Raw genomic sequence first — 19734 nt, forward strand, 5'->3', positions numbered from 1 at the left:
AAGGCTGAACAAAAAGCAGTGTGACAGAAACCGACAAGCTGATGAGTGATGCTGGTTTCATATTTCCTCATGATACAGAGGGACGTCACTGACACTTTGTCAGTTCTCAGAGCAAATCTCATCAACCCCATTCCCAACCACCCCCCTATTTCCCTGCAACCTATTTCTTGTCCGTGCTTTACCTGCTACTTGCTGAGGATTCCCAGCAGATTCAGGTTTTAATTCCAGGAGCAGGTGATTTAGTCCCTCGAACTGTTCATGGCTGACAAATGACCCAGCTCCACACGGCCAGTGTTACGGAGGCTTTGTGGGGACGGGGATTGAGACCAGAACCCCCGGGATCCAGATACAGATCTGGGAAATCTACACCACACTCACTCAAATGGCAAAACTAAAACAGAGAGAATCAGCAGAGACACAGGAAGGAATGGAGAGGGGGAAAGAAAATCAGCACCGGCAGAATAAATGGTTGTTGTCGGGGTGTTCGGGAGCCTTGAGGGATGAAGGTCAGTAATTAATAGCTGCAGGTGTCCCAGTTCAGAGCTGCCGTTGTGAATCCAATAGTTACAGGGGTGGCCAGAAACACATGATGCAGTTACCCTACAGTCGCACTAGAGGGGAGTGTTGTACAGAGAATGCCAACACCACCGTCGTCATCAGACCTTTCCACGCACTCACCAGTCTCTGTGTAAAAAACTTACCCCTGACATCTCCTCTGTACCTACTTCCAAGCACCTTAAAACTGTTCCCTCTCCTGTTAGCGTTTTCCGCCCTGGGTAAAAGCCTCTGACTATCCACACAATCAATGCCTCTCATCATCTTATACACCTCTATCAGATCACCTCTCATCCTCTGTCACTCCAAGGAGAAAAGGCTAAGTTCACTCAACCTATTCTCATAAGGCATGCTCCCCAGTCCAGGCAACATCCTTGTAAATCTCCTCTGCACCCTTTCTATGGTTTCCACATCCTTCCTGTAGTGAGGCGACCAGAGCTGAACACAGTACTCCAAGTGGGGTCTGACCAGGGTCCGACATAGATGCAACATTACCTCTCGGCTCCTAAACTCAATTCCACGATTGATGAAGGTCAATACACCGTATGCCTTCTTAACCAAAAGTCAACCTGCGCAGCTGCTTTGAGCGTCCTATGGACTCAGACCCCAAGATCCCTCGGATCTTTCACACTGCCAAGAGTTTTACCATTAATACTATATTCGGCCATCATACTTGACCTACCAAAATGAACAACTTCACACTTATCTGGGTTGAACTGCAACTGTCACATCTCAGCCCAGTTTTGCATCCCATCAATGTCCTGCTGTAACCTCTGACAGCCTTCCACGCTATCCACAACACCTCCAACCTTTGTTTCATCAGCAAATTTACTAACCCATCCCTCCATTTCCTCATCCATGCAGAATATGACCATTCTACAACCACGCTTTGCCTTCTGTGGGCAAGCCGATTCTGGATCGACAAAGCAATGTCCCCTTGGATCCCATGCTTCCTTACATTCTCAATAAGTCTTGCATGGGGTAATTTATCAAATGCCTTGCTGAAGTCCATATACACTACATCTACTGCTCTACCCTCATCAATGTGTTTAGTCACATCCTCAAGAAATTCAGTCAGGCTCTTAAGGCACGACCTGCCTTTGGCAAAGTATTCCTAATCACATTATACCTCCCCAAATGTTCTTAAATCCTGCCTCAGGATCTTTTCCATCAACTTACCAACCACTGAAGTAAGACCCATTGGTCTATAATTTCCTGGGCTATCTCTACTCACTTACTTGAATAAGAGAACAACATCTGCAACCCTCCAATCCTCCGGAACCTCCCCCATCCCCATTGATGATGCAAATATCATTGCCAGAGGCTCAGCAATCTGCTCCCTCACCTCCCACAGTAGCCTGGGGTACATCTCGTCTGGTCCCAGTAACTTATCCAACTTGATGCTTTCCAAAAGCTCCAGCAATCCTTTTTCTTAATATCTATATAGTCACCCTCTTCAGTCCACTGTAAGTCATCCCTACAATGGCCAAGATCCTTTTCCATAGTGAATATGGAAGCAAAGTATTATTAAGTACCTCTGACACAAAATCCTCTGCAGATGCTGGGGTCAAAGCAACATGCACAACAGGAACTCAGCAGGTCGGGCAGCATCCGTGGAAACGAACAGTCAATGTTTTGGGACAAGACCCTTTGTCAGGACTGAAGAGGGAGGGGGCAGGGGCCCTATAAAGAAGGTGGGGGGAGGATGGGAAGGAAAAGGCTGGTCGGTGCCAGGTGAAAAACCAGTAAGGGGAAAGGTCAAGGGGTGGGGGAGGGAAGCGGGGAGGGGAAGCAGGAAGTGGATAGGCAGGAAAGGTGAAGAAGGAATGTAAGGGGAAAGCACTGTAGGTAGTAGAAGGAGGTGGAACCATTAGGGATGTGATAGGCAGCTGGTGGAAGAGGCAGAGTGAAACTGGGATGGGGGAAGGGAGAGGGAAGGAATTACCAGAATTTGGAGAATTCAATGTTCATGCCAAGGGGCTGGAGACTACCCAGACGGTATATCAGGTGTTGCTCGTCCAAATCTGAGTTTGGCCTCATCATGGCAGTAGAGGAGGCCAGGTATGGACATATCCGAATGGGAATGTGAAGCAGAGTTGAAGTGGGTGGCAACCGGGAGATCCTGTCTTGTTGTGACGGACGGAGTGGAGGTGCTCAACGAAGCGGTCCCCCAATCTGCGTCGGGTCTCGCCGATGTAGAGGAGGCTGCACCGGGAGTACCGGATGCAATAGATGACCCCAACAGACTCACAAGTGAAGTGTTGCCTCACCTGGAAGGACTGTTTGGGGGCCTGAATGGTGGTAAGAGAGGAGGTGTAGGGATAGGTGTAGCACTTACGCTTGCAGGGATAAGTGCCAGGTGGGAGATCTGTGGGGAGGGACGTGTGGACCAGGCAGTCGCAGAGGGAACGATCCCTGCGGAAAGCAGAGAGGGGTAGAGAGGGAAAGATGTGCTTAGTGGTGGGGTCCTGTTGAAGGTGGCGGAAGATAATGTGCTGGATCCAGAGGCTGGTGGGGTGATAGGTGAGGACAAGGGGAACTCGGTCCCTGTTGTGGTGACTGGAGGATGGGGTGAGGGCCGAGGTGCGGGAAATGGAGGAGATGCGGGTGAGGGCATCATTGATGACGGCAGAAGGGAAACCACGATTCTTAAAGAAAGAGGACATTTGAGATGTCCTGGAATGGAAAGCCCTTAAAGAAGAGGATTTTATTTTCATTCCTTACCTTTCTTGTTCACCTTTCCTGCCTGTCCCCTCCCTGCTTCCCCTCCCCCACCCCTTGACCTTTCCCCTTACTGGTTTTTCACCTGACACCTACCACCCTTCTCCTTCCCATCCTCCCCCCACCTTCTCTATAGGGCCCCTGCCCCCTCCCTCTTCAGTCCTGATGAAGGGTCTCGGCCCAAAACGTTGACTGTTCGTTTCCACGGATGCTGCCCAACCTGCTGAGTTCCTCCAGCGTGTTGTGCGTATTCAGTACCTCTGGTATCTCTTCCGGTTCCATACACACTTTTCCACTGTCACATTTGATTAGTCCTATTCTCTCACATCTTATCCTCTTGCTCTTTACATATTTGTAGAATGCCTTGGGGTTTTCCTTAATCCTGTCAGCCAGGGCCTTCTCATGGCGCCTTCTGGCTCTCCTAGTTTCATACATTTGGGAAATTAAAATCTCCCACCACGACAACCCTGTTATTATTCCTCCTTTCCAGAATCTGTCTCCCTACCTGCACCACAGTGTCCCTTTTACTATTGGGTTGTCTATAAAAAACACCCAGTAGAGTTATTGACGCCTTTCTCTTCCTAACTTCCACCCACAGAGACTCCATAGACAATCCCTCCATGACTATATGGGTCAGCACAACATGGAGTGCTGAAGGGCCTGTACTATGCCGTAGTGTTCTACGGTTCTATGACCTCCTCCTTTTCTGCAGCTGTGACACTATCTCTGATCAGCAGTGCCACGCCCCCACCTTTCTTGCCTCCCTCCCTGTCCTTTCTGAAACATCTATAGCCTGGCACTCCAAGCAACCATTCCTGCCCCTGAGTCATCCAAGCCTCTGTACTGGCCAAAACATCATAGCTCCAAGTACTTATTCACGCTCTAAGCTCATCCTCTTTCTTCATAATACTCCTTGCATTAAAATAGACACATCTCAAACCATCTCAAACTCAAACCATAGAGTCCCTTCTCTATCACCTGCCTATCCTCCGTCTCACAGTGTCTAAAAGCTTTCTCTATTTGTGAGCCAACCACCCCTTCCTCCGCCTGTTCAGTTATTGACTCCGCCGGGTCATTAGGTTACACGTCGTGGTTGGATGCATCAGCAAGGGAGATGAGGCTGAGTATAGGGCTACGGTGGGAAACTTTGTCACATGGTGTGAGCAGAATCATCTGCATCTTAATGTGAAAAAGACTAAGGAGCTGGTGGTGGACCTGAGGAGGGCTAAGGCACTGGTGACCCCTGTTTCCATCCAAGGGGTCAGTGTGGACATGGTGGAGGATTACAAATACCTGGGAATACGAATTGACAATAAACTGGACTGGTCAAAGAACACTGAGGCTGTCTACAAGAAGGGTCAGAGCCGTCTCTACTTCCTGAGGAGACTGAGGTCCTTTAACATCTGCCAGACGATGCTGAGGATGTTCTACAAGTCTGTGGTGGCCAGTGCTATCATGTTTGCTGTTGTGTGCTGGGGCAGCAGGCTGAGGGTAGCAGACACCAACAGAATCAACAAACTCATTCGTAAGGCCAGTGATGTTGTGGGGGTGGAACTGGGCTCTCTGACGGTGATGTCTGAAAAGAGGATGCTGTCCAAGTTGCATGCCATCTTGGACAATGACTCCCATCCACTCCATAATGTACTGGTTAGGCACAGGAGTACATTCAGCCAGAGACTCATTCCACCGAGATGTAACACTGAGCATCATAGGAAGTCATTCCTACCTTTGGCCATCAAACTTTACAACTCCTCCTTCGGAGTGTCAGACCCTCTGAGCCAATAGGCTGGTCCTGGACTTATTTCCTCTTGGCATAATTTACCTATTATTATTTAATTATTTATGGTTTTATATTGCTATATTTCTACACTATTCTTGGTTGATGCGACTGTAACAAAACCCAATTTCCCTCGGGATCAATAAAGTATGTCTGTCTGTCTGTCTGCCCCAAAAGAGGTCCCAGTGATCCAAAAATCTGAATCTGTGCCTCCTGTTCCAGTCCCTCAGCCACTCATTTGTCCTCCACCTCATTCTATTCTTATTCTCACTGTCGTGTGGCACAGGCAGTAATCCTGATATTACTACCTTTGAGGTCCTGCTTCTCAGCTTCCTTTCTAATTCCCTGTAATCTGTATTTCAGGACCTCCTCCCTTTTCCTACCTGCGTAATTGGTACCAATATGTACCACGACCATAACAAATGGTTGTTGTCGGGGTGTTCAGGAGCCCTGAGGGATGAATGTCGGTCATTAATAGCTGCAGGTGTCCACGTTCAGAGCTGCCATAGTGAATCCAATTGTTACAATTTCATGAATAAAATGAAGCAGTTTCAGCGACAGGTTACTATCGATGCAATGCTCCTCAGACAGGATGAAGAGGTCAATACTCCCCATAGCCATTAGGCTTTACAATTCAACTGCCAGGACTTAAGAACTTTTTAAAAGCTATTATTAATGCTTTTTGAGATAGTGATTTAGATGCATATCATATTTTTTACTGAGTTAAGTATTGTATGTAATTAGTTTTGCTACAACAAGTGTATGGGACATTGGAAAAAAAGTTGAATTTCCCCATGGGGATGAATAAAGTATCTATCTATCTATCTATCTATCTATCTATCTATCTACAGGGGTGGCCAAAAACACACGATGCAGTTACCCTGCAGCTCCACTAGAGGGGAGTGTTGCACAGGGAATGACATCACGTGTCCCTGACATGGAAATGATGAGGCATGAGGGTAACGTTACATTTGTACAGTGTGTGTTACTCCTTTTTCACCCCAGGAAAAGGGACCCCCAGTTGGAAAACTCTGGAACAAACCAATGTTCTGCAATTAAATTTCCTGCCCTCAGTTTACCAGTCCCAGATGCCCTCAAGCATCAACAGGACTCTCTGTCTCCCCGTGACCTTTTATTCAGATCATAAGACCATAAGATAGAGGAGCAGAATTAGGCATTTGGCCCATCGAGTCTGCTCTGCCATTTCATCATGGCTGATCCAATTTTCCTCTCAGCCCCAATCTCTGCCTTCTCCCTGTATCCCTTCATGCCCTGACCAATCAAGAATCTATCAACCTCTTCCTTAAATATGCCGTACACAAAGACTTGGCCTCCACAGCTGCATGTGGCAAAGAATTCCATAGATTCACCACTCTCTGTCTGAACAATTCCTCCTCATCTCCATTCTGAAAGAACTCCGCTCTATTCTGAGGCTGTGTCCTCTGGTCTTCAACTCTCCCACCATAGGGAAGATCCTCTCCACATCCACTACATCAATGCCTTTCACCATTCGATAGGTTTCAAAGAGGTCACTCCTCATTCTTCTGATTTCTAGTGAATACAGGCCTGGAGCCATCAAACATTCTTCATATGACAAGCTATTCAATCATTTTCGTGAATCTCCTTTGCATCCTCTCCAGTTTCAGCACGTCCTTTCTAAGGCAAGGGGCCCAAACTTGCTCACAGTACTGATCAGTGCTTCATAAAGTTTCAACATTACATCCTTGTTTTTCTATTCTAGTCCTCCTGAAATAAATGCTAACATTGCATTTGCCTTCCTCACCACAGACTCCACCTGCAAATTAACCTTTAGGGAATCCTGCACAAGGACTCTCAAGCCCCATTGCACCTCATTGTTTTGTATTTTCTCTCCAGTTAGAAAATAGTCAACCCTTTCACTTCTTCCAGCAAAGAGCATGAAATTACATTTCCCGACTCTGTATTCCATCTGTCATTTCTTTGCCCATTCACTTAATCTCTCTAAGTCCTTCTGTAGCCTCTCTACTTGCTCAAAATGACCTGCCAATCCATCTATCATCATATTATCTGGAATCTTTGCAACAAAGCCATTAATTCCATCATTCAAGTTATTGACATATAACAGAAAAAGAATCGGTCCCAACACAGACCCCTGTGGAACACCACTAGTCACCACTGTTACCTGCCTTTCCTGCAATACTTCTTGCATTGAAATATTTGCAGCTCAGGGCACTAGTTGCACCATACACAATCTTTGATTTCTATCTTCATCTGCGGTCTTACCAACATCTGCCTCCTCAACCTCTCCACTGACTGTTCTGACACTCTGGTTCTCATCTCCCTGCAACTCCAATTTAAATCCCACCATGAAGCATTAACAAACATTCCCTCTCCAGTTCAGGGGCCCTTCTGAATTGGTCTCAAAGTGATATACCTGATCTTGAAGGGGATGGCCACAGAGGTACACTACACTGGTTGCTTAACCTCTTCCTCCTCTTGACTGTCACCCAGTTTCCTGTGTCCTGCACCTTGGGTGTAACTACCACTTGTGATGTCCTATTTATCATCCCCAATTCCTTAATGCCATTTGTTAGAAGCTGCAGCTAAATGTACTTCTCCCAGTTGTAGTCGTCAGGGACACTGGAGGTCTCCCTGCCTTCCCGCATCATGCAAGAGGAGCATTTCACTATCCTGCCTGGGAACTCTACCATTCTAACTGGGCAAATATAAAGAAGAGAAGGGAAAAAATCAAAAGGTCTTTCCATTGCTTTCTCTGAGTGAAGCCTCCCTTTGAAGAGCTAAAGCCTCAAGATCACCACTCTGACGATGTCCACTGAGACGATGGACACTGTGCTTGTCCCTGCCTTCCGTTAACTTGCTCTCACTAATCAATCCCAAACACTGACTGACGACTTGTCACTAAACCGTCACCTGCTGCTGCCTTTTATCCTCGAGAAATGAACCAGATTGATGTCCCCTCCTCTCCAAACTTCTGATGTCTAGATTCTGATGCTGGTGAAAGCTCCTTTTCTGGTAAAATTTGTCTTCTTGTAAAATTTAACTACTTCACCCTTGAACTGTCTCAGATCCATTCAGCACAGCCCTAGTTTCTGCAAATTCTGCTCAGCAAATGTACACCAGAATCCTTAAAGACCAATTTCTCCTTCCTGTGATTTGGGACACAAAATTCCTCTCTGTTTCCAAAGCCCATACAGGACTTGTCAGAATCCTGATGCCCACATGAATTTGTCTGGCTGTGGAGTGGCATTTATCCCTGGTTTTGCTCATTCCCATCTATTAATCCCTGTTGACCAAAAAGCTGCTCCCACTTCTCCTTGTTTCATTGGGAAATGTCGTCAGGCAAACAGTCACGCCTCCATAAATCTGAGACAAGTTGTAATCCAAACACAAATCCTTGCAGGACACCATTAGTCACATTCTCCCAACATGGGCCACGTAATCTCCTGCAAATTATCCCCACACACTGCCTTGTCCCATTGAGGCAACTGTCTGCTCAGGTCAACATTTTGCCATCAGCTCCATGAGCATCAGTGAAACGCCATTAAAGTCTAAACCTCCAGCAGATCCCCCTGTGGGACTGAGGACTTCAGGTGCTGGTGGTCCTGGTAAAGCAGTTCACAACATCCTGACTGAGATACTCAGTTCATTCCAACCAAACTCCAGAGAACCGAGTTCATCATTTACATGAAAATACAGAATAATATTTCAGCACATACCTTTAAACGCCATCCAGGAAATTGTAGCAATGATGATGACAATGAGAAAACCAACATTACAGACAGACATCCATCTTCTCAGTTTATAAAAGCCTTTGGATAAATGAAAATTAATCAATTGAAAGCCATAGTAACAACAGATCTACACAAATTATTTCACATAAGCATCAATTTACAATGTGTTCTTGGTAATGAAGATGGACCCTAAGTCAGTCAGGCTTCTTAAACACAGGGAAACCCAACCAGTTCAGAAATGGAGCAGAAATCAGAACACCGGACTGAAGAAAGTCCAGGGATCTCTCTCACACTGGCAGCAAGCAGAGAATCCAGGAAACAACAGATAAACACAAACAAAAACATATTTGATAAATTCTGTAATCCCTTATCGAGTGTCTGCACATGCAGAATTGGCAGATACACTGCAATCTCCCTGTGTACATATCCAGCAGATGAGGTAACAATCCACTGCAAATCAGCTTTGTATTATTCTAGAGATGGTGAAGGTTTCAGTTGATGTGGTCCTGCCTGTGGTGACAATACCCAGCCCCAGCTACAGCACTGAAGTTCCACTGTGAAGCCTGTTCTGTTGTTGAGGACTGAACCATCACCACACCCAGATGCTCAAGGCTTCAAACAGTGTTCTGGTCCAAGAAAAAACTGAACTCAATGTGAGTGCAGACTAAACTGTCCAAATGCTGGGACATTTAACATGGATAAGGATAGTGGTTGTCCAGGAAGTCCATTGGTAACCAGTGATACATGTCTGAGGGATTGTCCATCATAAGATCCAAGGGACACTTTTCCTTCACCCAGATTTTTAATTTATTTACTCTGATGGGTTCAGTAATTATTGTTTAGAAGGTTACAAGACCATAAGACATAGGAGCAGAATTAGGCAGAACTAGAAAAAGTTTTAAGGGTAACACGAGGGGGAAGTTCTTTACTCAGAGAGTGGTAGCTGTGTGGAACGAGCTTCCAGTAGAAGTGTTAGAGGCAAGTTCAGTATTGTCATTTAAAGTAAAATTGGATAGGTACATGGACAGGAAAGGAATGGAGGGTTATGGGCAGAGTGCGGGTCAGTGGGACTAGGTGAGAGTAAGTGTTTGGAATGGACTAGAAGGGCCGAGATGGCCTGTTTCCGTGCTGTAATTGTTATATGGTTTTATATTTGACCCTAATTGGTGAGCACTGTACTGCTCTGAGGAGAGGATGGTAGGCTGATAATTGGTGAGCGCTGTACTGCATGGGGGGAGGACAGTAGGTTGGTGAGGAGCATGAAATATGTTTTCAGAACATTGAATGGATTCACCCGTTTTTATATTGTACTAACCCGTGTTTTACAGACATGTCTGATGTTCCAGTGTGGTGATTTTTGAATTACAATCTTTTGAGTCACTTCTCTGCACCAGTGCAACAACGGACACAAAAAGTCTGTCTCTACATTGAAAGCTATTTATGAATGGGTTTTACATGGACTGGTGATCCAAGTTGTCCTATTCCATTGAGCCCAGTCTGTGACAAACAACTTACTGCGTCCTTCCTGCGTCTCCTCTTCTCTTCAGCAGTCGCTCTTCTGGATTCCTGAAAATTCCTGTCTACACCGTGGATCAGTGTTCTCCAGCGGTCTCTGTCACAAGCCAGCTGCTGCCACTCATTCACCTCCATATCTGTCTGAGAGAGCTGCTGCTTAAGTTGGTCTTTGTGCCTCTTGTGCAGGACACGGTGATCTCCCTTTCCCTGAGAGAGTTCTCTGTAGAGTACAGCTTTCGGTAACCTGGAGTTGTCCATGTGAGACGTGTCCTGGCCAGCAGAGCTGCCTGAGCAGCAAAGTTGCTTCAATGCTTGGACGTTGAGCTTCTCCAGGACCTCATTGTTGGAGACACGATCCGGTCAGCTGATACCCACGATGGAGCAGAGGCAGCACTGATGGAAGTACTTGAGCAACTGGATTTGCTTGCGGTACAAGACCCAGGCTTCGGAGCCGTATAGCAGTGTTGTGATGACGGCAGCCCTGTACACCTGGATTTTTGTGGACAGACTCAGCTGGTGTTCTTTCACACATTTCTGGAGGCATCTGAAGGCACTGCTACCTCTGGCAAGTCGATTGTCAACGTCCCTTCCTACCGTAACGTCATTGGATCTGACACTGCTCAGGTAGGTGAACGTGGTGAGAGGGTGGTCATCAATGATGATCCGAGATGGGTTGTAAACCCCACCAGGGGGCTTCTGATGGAGGATCATTGTTTTCTTCAGACTGACCGTTAACCCCAAAGCCCTCGCAGCCTTGGTGAACTGAGTGACTGCAGCCTGTAGCATGTCCTCTGTGTGCGTGAGACAAGCACAGTTGTCCATAAATAGTAGCTCGAAAATGGGCTTGAACATGGATTTTGTTCGGGCGAGAAGGAGGCCACCCTCAAACAGTTCGATAAGTCAACGTGTTGATGACACGTCACATGATGCTGAAGAGGTTTTGTGTGACAAAGTGAAAACCAACAGCTTCTCTATCCCGGGTGATGAGTCAACAGATTTGACCAATAAATGTCATGTTGTAGCACTTGTAAAATTTGCAAATGATGGTGAAATTCAAGAAAACTTTTTCTGTTGCAAAGAGCTGACTGAAAAAGGAAAAGGCCAAGATATATTTAATGTTTTGTCTTCATATCTGGAAACAAAAGGTCTGTCTTGGAGGAACCGTGTTGGCATCTGTACTGATGGTGCCCCTCGATGGCTCCATGAGAGGTTTCATTTCTCTTGTGAAAAAGAAAATCCTGATGTTGTCACAACACACTGCTTTCTTCACAGAGAGGTGATGATGTCAAAAACTCTTGGAGATGAAATGAAACAAGTTCTGGATGATGCTTCAGAAATGGTTGACTTTATTAAACAAAGACCAGTTTACTTGAGAATGTTTAAAAAAGTTTGAAAACCTGGACAAGGAGCACACCGATCTCCCCCACATACAGAAATCTGGGGGCTGAGCAGAGGAAGAGTTCTCAGCAGGATGTCTGAGCTGGAAGGTGAAATGCAGGAGTACTTGCAAGAAAATAGTAGGCCAGGTTTTACTGAGTGCTTTGACGATGAAGAATGTCTGCAGAAACTAGCCAACTTAGCAGACACTTTTCATCATATGAACCAGTTGAACAAGTCTCTGCAATGTGTCACAGAAAACGTTTTGACTTAAACTGACAAAATTCTTGGATTTAAAAGGAACTGTATCTGTGGAAAAGTCATGTTGCAAAAGGAAATCTTGAAATGTTTCCAATGCTGCTTGGGCTTGAGAGTGAGCAAGGATCAGAAAGTCTCGAGTCTTATTGAAAACCCCCTGGAATAACTGCAGAACAAAATTGAACAGTGTTTTTCCTCCCTTTCAACACAAGTGTATGACTGGCTGAGGGACCCTTTCTCTGAAACTTCTGCTCAGCCTGAGAACTTGACTTTGAGAGAAGAGGAGGAACTTTGTGAGATGCCGTCTGATCGTGCACTCAAGATGAGATTTACTGACCTGCCCCTGGACAAGTTCTGGATTTCTGTGAAAGAAGAGTATCCTGACATTCATTGGAAAGCAATGAACATTTTGCTGCAGTTTTCAACTTCTTACGTGTGTCAGCAAGCTTTTTCTTGTTTAATAAGCAACATGAGCAAGAATAAAAATAGTTTCATTTCAGTAGAATGTGAAATCTGTGTGTGCTTTGACAATTATTTTTGGATTATTATATCTACAACTTACTGATCACACTAACGTACTGTGAGCTGTAGATATAATCATTTTTATCAGGAGATCATTGAGACCTGAAAATTAACTCAAGGGTTCCTCCAGAGCAACAAATTTGAGAAAGGCTGGTCTAGCCTGTATGTGTTTGGAAGTTAAGCACTTGTGTGCCAAAGTGAATATAGATCTGAGGTAAGATGAGATGTATTTATTCAGATTTTTCATGTTGTGTACAAGGTACAGATTGGTGGAATTCTAATACTGTTTGTATTGTTTTTTTTTGAATTGCCACTACCGTATTGGTTTTGTATATTTTGTTTTATTTATTTTCACACTGCATACATAACTAGTTGACACACAAGTGTGTGGACCGAAGTTAAGCTTTTGATAATTGCTTTCTGCATTAAATATCTCAAACAGATAGAGGAATTAAAGACTTGAAAAAGTATTTATTGTTCTGAGTGTGTATTCTTCCCAGGCTAGAAAATTTGGTACCAGCCGTGGGGTAATTCCAAGCCAGTTTAGAGGGTTTTGATCTTTGTATGCAGTACAATATACAATACATAATAGGGTAGTGGTGAAGGACAGGACAGTCGTTCCCGTGAGACAGTGTCACGTGGAGACCACGGTAGAGTCTTGATGCTGGGTTGGGACATCAGGGACTGAAGCCAGGATGTAGAACTGTGACGGTGATCCAGAGCAACTGCAGCCGTGAAGTCATTGTGTTTTCTGCAGGAGGTGTCAGCAACCCCTTTTCCAGGCTTGTTGTGGAGACCCTTTAAGGACTTGAGTTTTCATAATGTTACATTCAGAGGATGAGCAAACTGAACCTGAATTCAATAAACAAATTAGAGAGATGCATGGTCGGCATGAGGAAGCCATGGCGACTGTTGATAAATTAAGTAAAAGGTCCTATGTACATGTTCCAAGGGAAAGACACATTGCTCCATTTACGGGGGATGCTGAGAAAGATGGGAGGTCTGTTGATGACTTTATTGAAGAAATCGATCGTGTACTTCATGCTGGAAATTAGACTGACCAGGATCAGTATGATTTTGTTATGTCACTGCTCAGGGGTGCAGCTCTAGAAGAAGCACTGATGTGCAGTGATGACCAGGCTGATGACTTGTTCACCTGTCTCAGGGAGGCTTTCAGAGACAAGCATAGTGCACCCCAGCTGTTGCATAGCTTCTATAGTCACAAACAGTGTGAGGGTGAAGACATAGGGAGTTTTCACATACCCTAGCCCAAGCTCAACTTTCAACTGAACTGTTCCCCTGATTCTCTGACCAATGAAAGGGTGGTGCTCGGAGATCAATTTATAGATGGGATCAGAGACCCTTTCCCTGGAAGGGAGCTCCACTGATTTGTGCGGAATAACCCTGGGTCCTCAAAGTTAGAAGTGCGAGAGGAGGCTCATCTGTGGTTTTTAAGAGTCCTCAGGAATGCAAAGACTGTAAAGTCGAAGTGCAGCAGTAGCCAGGCACAGTGCTCACCTCCTAAAGCTCAGGAATCCAAGTCTGCCACTCTAGACAATGTCCGTAAAGTAGTCACAGAGCAGGGAAAAGCCACTAGTGAGTTGACTCAAGCAGTGAAAGATCTTACTGTACAGAGATGTGTTGCATATGCTATTCACAGTAAACCCAAGTTTCAGCCTAGATTCACAGAGGATGGGCAAACAATATTTTTCAAGAGTCGGGGGGGGGGGGGGGATGTGGTCAAGAATTGCCCACAGAAGTGAAGTGCAAGGGATGTAGAGCCCACATCTTCCAGCCCTCAGGTTGTTGTGAGTTGGGCAATTTGGGGCAACTTCACAGATAATGTACAGCCATCCTGTGACCAGTTACTGCAATGTTCCATAGGACCATGTACTGTCATTGAGCTTAAGATATCAGGTGTCTCTGTCCGTTGTCTGTTGGACACAGGTAGTCAGGTGAGCACCGTGACTGAGCAGTTCCTTCGAGAACACTTGAATGGAGAGGATGAGGAAATGTTGTCCACGGCCGGCTGGCTTAGGTTAACAGCCACTGACAGTCTTGATATTCCTTACCTTGGGCATCTAGAGCTGGAGGTTCAAGTGATGGGCATGAAAATACCCAATTGTGGCTTTCTATTCGTCAGGGATCCTGTTAACACTGAACAACCCGTCCCATGCATTGTAGGCATGAACATTATAAGCCAAAGTAGACAACTTATTTACTTGTCAACTTGTCTACGCAGGATTTGACACGACTCTAGAAGGAAAGTTGGATTCTGGCTGGAGAGATGATTTCCAGAAAGTGCAGATGTGAACTACTGAAAAGAAAGCCGTCGTCTGAGTATCAGGAAAAGATACTGAGCACATACCTGCTGAATCTGTAGTTACCATTGTGGCTAGGAAGGCCACTGGAGATGCTGGGTGTGACCATAAGATGTTACCTGAGCCACTTAACACCCCTCTACCGGGTTGTCTAGTAGTTATTCCCATGCTCATTGACTCTCGTAGTCGTACAGTACCAGTACAGTTTTCTCAAGAGGATGTATGGCTCTCACTGGGTAAGGCCCGACTGGGTATACTGTCAAAGGTAGTGATGAGCAATGTGCTGTAAGATTTCAGTGGATCTCAGCTGGCATTGAACAAGTGCCTGTTGGTGTAAAGGAGGAGGGTAGTAACCACAAGTTAAAGTCAATTCTAGACAAGCTCAACATTGGGGTAGTGAAGAACAACAAGCTCAGCAAGAGCTTTACTGGCTAAGTACTTGGATATCTTTGTAGTTGAAGATGAAGACTTTGGGTACACTGACAAGGTCAAGCATGAAATTCAGTTAATTCTTGACCAGCCAATTTCATAGTCACACCATCGTGTTCCGCCCAATCAGTACAGTGAAGTGAAAGAGCACATCTCAAAGTTGTTGAAGAAAGGTGTGATTCAGGAGAGCAATAGTGTGTATGCCTCACCTGTAGTGTTGCTACAGAAGGAGTAATAGTGCGTATGCCTCACCTGTAGTGTTGCTACAGAAGGAGTAATAGTGCGTATGCCTCACCTGTAGTGTTGCTACAGAAGGAGTAATAGTGCGTATGCCTCACCTGTAGTGTTGCTACAGAAGGAGTAATAGTGCGTATGCCTCACCTGTAGTGTTGCTACAGAAGGAGTAATAGTGTGTATGCCTCACCTGTAGTGTTGGTACAGAAGGAGTAATAGTGCGTATGCCTCACCTGTAGTGTTGGTACAGAAGGAGTAATAGTGTGTATGCCTCACCTGCAGTGTTGGTACAGAAGGAGTAATAGTGTGTATGCCTCACCTGTAGTGTTGGTACAGAAGGAGTAATAGTGCGTATGCCTCACCTGCAGTGTTGGTACAGAAGGAGTAATAGTGTGTATGCCTCACCTGTAGTGTTGGTACAGAAGGAGTAATAGTGCGTATGCCTCACCTGTAGTGTTGCTACAGAAGGAGTAATAGTGTGTATGCCTCACCTGTAGTGTTGGTACAGAAGGAGTAATAGTGCGTATGCCTCACCTGTAGTGTTGGTACAGAAGGAGCAATAGTGCGTATGCCTCACCTGTAGTGTTGGTACAGAAGGAGTAATAGTGTGTATGCCTCACCTGTAGTGTTGGTACAGAAGGAGCAATAGTGTGTATGCCTCACCTGTAGTGCTGCTACAGAAGGAGCAATAGTGTGTATGCCTCACCTGTAGTGTTGGTACAGAAGGAGCAATAGTGTGTATGCCTCACCTGTAGTGTTGGTATAGAAGGAGCAATAGTGCGTATGCCTCACCTGTAGTGCTGGTCCAGAAGGAGTAATAGTGTGTATGCCTCACCTGTAGTGTTGGTACAGAAGGAGCAATAGTGTGTATGCCTCACCTGTAGTGCTGCTACAGAAGGAGCAATAGTGTGTATGCCTCACCTGTAGTGTTGGTACAGAAGGAGCAATAGTGTGTATGCCTCACCTGTAGTGTTGGTACAGAAGGAGCAATAGTGTGTATGCCTCACCTGTAGTGTTGGTACAGAAGGAGCAATAGTGTGTATGCCTCACCTGTAGTGTTGGTACAGAAGGCTGATGGTAGCATAAGACTGTGTGTAGATTATCGGAGACTGAATCTCAAGACCAAATAGGACACATTCCCCGTCCCATGTATTGATGAGAGTCTTGATGCCCTGTGGAGAGCGCAATCTTTCTCAACAATAGACATCATGAGTGGTTACCACCAAGTAGTGGTCGAGGAGTGTGATAGGCATCAGACTGCTTTTCGACCCTGTTTTCTCTATATGAATATCTTCACATGCCATTTGGGTCTGCAATGGGCCGGTGACTTTTCAAAGACTCATGCAGGCAACCATGAATCACTGAGTCTTCCAAATTATGCTTGTGTACCTGGATGATATTCTGATGCATTCACAGACTTTCCATGAACACTTGGAGAGGCTTGACACTGCGCTTCAGTGCCTCAAGGAAACTGGTCTGAAGGTGAAATTTGAAAAATGTCATTTTCTGCAGTGAGAGGTTAAGATCTTAGGACACCAGATATCAACCAAGGGGATAGGCACAGATCCTAAGAAGGTCTCAGCTGTTCAGCAATGGCCAGTACCATCTACAATCAAAGACTTAAGATCATTTATCAGTGTTTGCAGTTCTTATCGACAGTTCATTCAGGGATTCTCAAAGATTGCAGGTCCACTGCATAATGTAATGAATTTGTGTTTTAATGTAGGAGTCCTAGTAAAACAAACCAGCTGTTAAAACTGTCATGGTCCTGTCTGTGAAATCCGCATTCCAGTTCACGGTCCGGTCCATGTTCCTTACTCCAGGTTTTCCAGTTCTCCCCAGTTTCTGTTGAGGAGGCTGATTCTCATTCGGTCTGGCTTCATAAATAGCTTCAGGATTCAGCCTCTGGCTGCTGGATTGTTCCTGTCCAAACCCAGTGTCTGTATCCCTTCCCTTTGCCTCGCCCTGCCTCGGCCTGGAGGCTTGCTTCACCCTGCCTCGCCTCTGCCTGGAGCCTTGCCTCGCCTCGCCTCACCTCGCCTTTGCCTGGAGCCTTACCTCATTTTGCCTCACCCCTGCCTGGAGCCTCACCTCGCCTCGCCTCTGCCTGGAGCCTTGCCTCATCTTTCCTGTGTCTTGAGCCTTGCCCTGTTTGGAACTGCCTGTCTGTGTCCACACCTTTGCTAGGTAGGTCCGGCTGTCTTGCCACTACCTAGCATTGGGAACTGTCTTGTCGTATTCAGCGTTCTGTGTAATGAGTCCTGGCCCTGCGTCCTGTACCCAAGGAGGGGTCCCGGCTTGGTGTTCCATGTTCCTGTTCTCCCTCGACCCAGGCTCTGTGTTCTGCATTCCTGTCTCTTCCTCAACCAAGTCAAGGCTTCAGAGTCTCATTCAGTCCTAGCCACATCCAAGGTCCTTGTCCTGTCCAAGCCACGGCTTTGTGTTCTCATCTTGACATGTGCCTCGCCCAGCCCAGGAGTACCTTGCCCAGCACAGTGCTGGGATTCCCTTGTCCTGTCCATGAGTCTCACATCCAGTCCTGTGCCTCTCCTTGTCCAGAAGCCATGTCTTGTCCTCACCTAGTTCTGAAGTCCGAGCCCAAGTCGAGACCCAAGTTCTGGGTCCTTGTCCAGTCTCTGGCTCGGAGTCCAAGCCCAGACTCCTAGTGCCCAGTTCCATGTCCTGGTTCTGCCATCCTTGTCAAGTCCAAGCCCAGGCCCAGAATCCTTGTCTCTTCCGGGGCCTGTGTCGTTTCCAGCTTCCTTTCTTCTTCACTTCCCTTGTTTCCTTCTCACGCCTAGTCCTGTTCCTGGTAGTTCAGTGTCTGTGTCTTGCATTTGGGTCCACTCCCAATGGCCCCCCTTATGACATAAACAGTCTTGGACAGAAGGATGTCAAACTGCCTTTGACTTGCTCAAAGAAAAACTAGCCATTTCACCCATCCTCAGCTTTGCCGATTTCACACACCCTTTCATAGTGGAGACTGATGGCAACATAAGACTGTGTAGATTATTGGAGACTGAATCTTAAGACCAAAAATGATGCGTTCCTGTTCCATGTATTGATGAGAGTTCCCACTCCAACGTATTGATCAGGGAGTGTAAGGAGTTACTGTATCGTGTAGTTGAGGATGAGAAGCATGGGGAGTGTTATCAGCTTCTGCTACCTACCAGCTTGAGGAGTAAAGTGTTTGGGTATGTACGTGACTCTATGGGGCATCAAGGCATAGAGCCTACTCCACACTTGTTGAGAAGCAGATGTTTCTGGGTGGGCATGCATGAGGATGTGGCATGGTGGATCAAAAATTGTCCACATTGTGTGTTAACTAAGAGCCTCACCTTAAGATCCGTCCCCTCCATGAAATCATTCCTTGCTTCTTGGCCACTCGAAGATGTTGCTGTAGATTTCACTGTGTTTGAACCAACAGCTGATGGGCGTGAGAATGTCTGAGTAGTCACAGACCTTTTTACAAAGTTCACCCAAGCATTCCCAACTCAGGATCAAAAGGCGGATACCACAGCAAAGGTGCTCATTAACGAATGGTTTATGAAGTACGGTGTTCCTGAGAGGTTGCATTCTGACCAGGGCCATGACTTTCAAAGTGAGGTCACAGCTGAGCTCTGCAAACTGTATGGGGTAAAGAAAAGCCATGAGGTCCAGGATGCTTGGAAATCAACTGTCTACAGGCTGGTGTAGGTACTAGACAACACATACACTGTGGAAGCTTTGGAGGGAGGGCTGATCAGGAGGGTGAACAGGGTGGACATCAGGCCCTGTGAGACCCTTCCCACCCCAGCTCCTCAAAGGAGACTATAAACTCATGTTCCTGGGACATGAATCAGATTCTGAGGATTTAGAGAATGATATGATATTGGTAGAAGATGTGTCAGAACAGGGTGTACAGAATCTTGACTCCAGCCTTGACAGCATATCTTCTGGAACTGAGACTGTAGCGCCTGTGACTGATGATACAGGGTCAGATGTTGGTGGCCCTCCTGTTGTCGTACCCCACAGGAGTGAAAGAGTAAATGCTGGACAGCACTCTAACCCACATCACGAACCAAGGTCAGTCCGAGATGTGGCCTCCATAAGTCCTGCAGCAGTGTCATAGATACTGGCCGGTCGAGGTTCAGTTCCATTCAGAGAAGCAGTTAAAGAGGTTAAAAATACCTTTGCAGAGAGCAAGTAATCGAGGATGTTTACCTGTACAGGGGAGAATGTAACCAGGTGACTGTTGAATATTATTTTTTATTGTTAAAAGTGTATTTGTGCATTCACCCTGGTAACACTAAAA

General features: G+C 46.0%; 1 protein-coding gene across 1 annotated transcript in view; it reads right to left on the reverse strand.

Moving 5' to 3' along the window:
• The window catches only part of LOC140721199 (uncharacterized), a 104716-nt gene that overhangs the window by 28711 nt on the left and 56271 nt on the right, over positions 1–19734 (reverse strand). Inside the window, exon 11 of the mRNA XM_073036059.1 lies at positions 8770–8862. Within this exon, the coding sequence (XP_072892160.1) occupies positions 8770–8862 (93 nt within the window). The remainder of the gene's footprint in view (positions 1–8769; positions 8863–19734) is intronic.

The sequence above is a fragment of the Hemitrygon akajei genome, chromosome 2 (assembly GCF_048418815.1).
Source record: "Hemitrygon akajei chromosome 2, sHemAka1.3, whole genome shotgun sequence".
Taxonomy (NCBI): Eukaryota; Metazoa; Chordata; class Chondrichthyes; order Myliobatiformes; family Dasyatidae; genus Hemitrygon; species Hemitrygon akajei.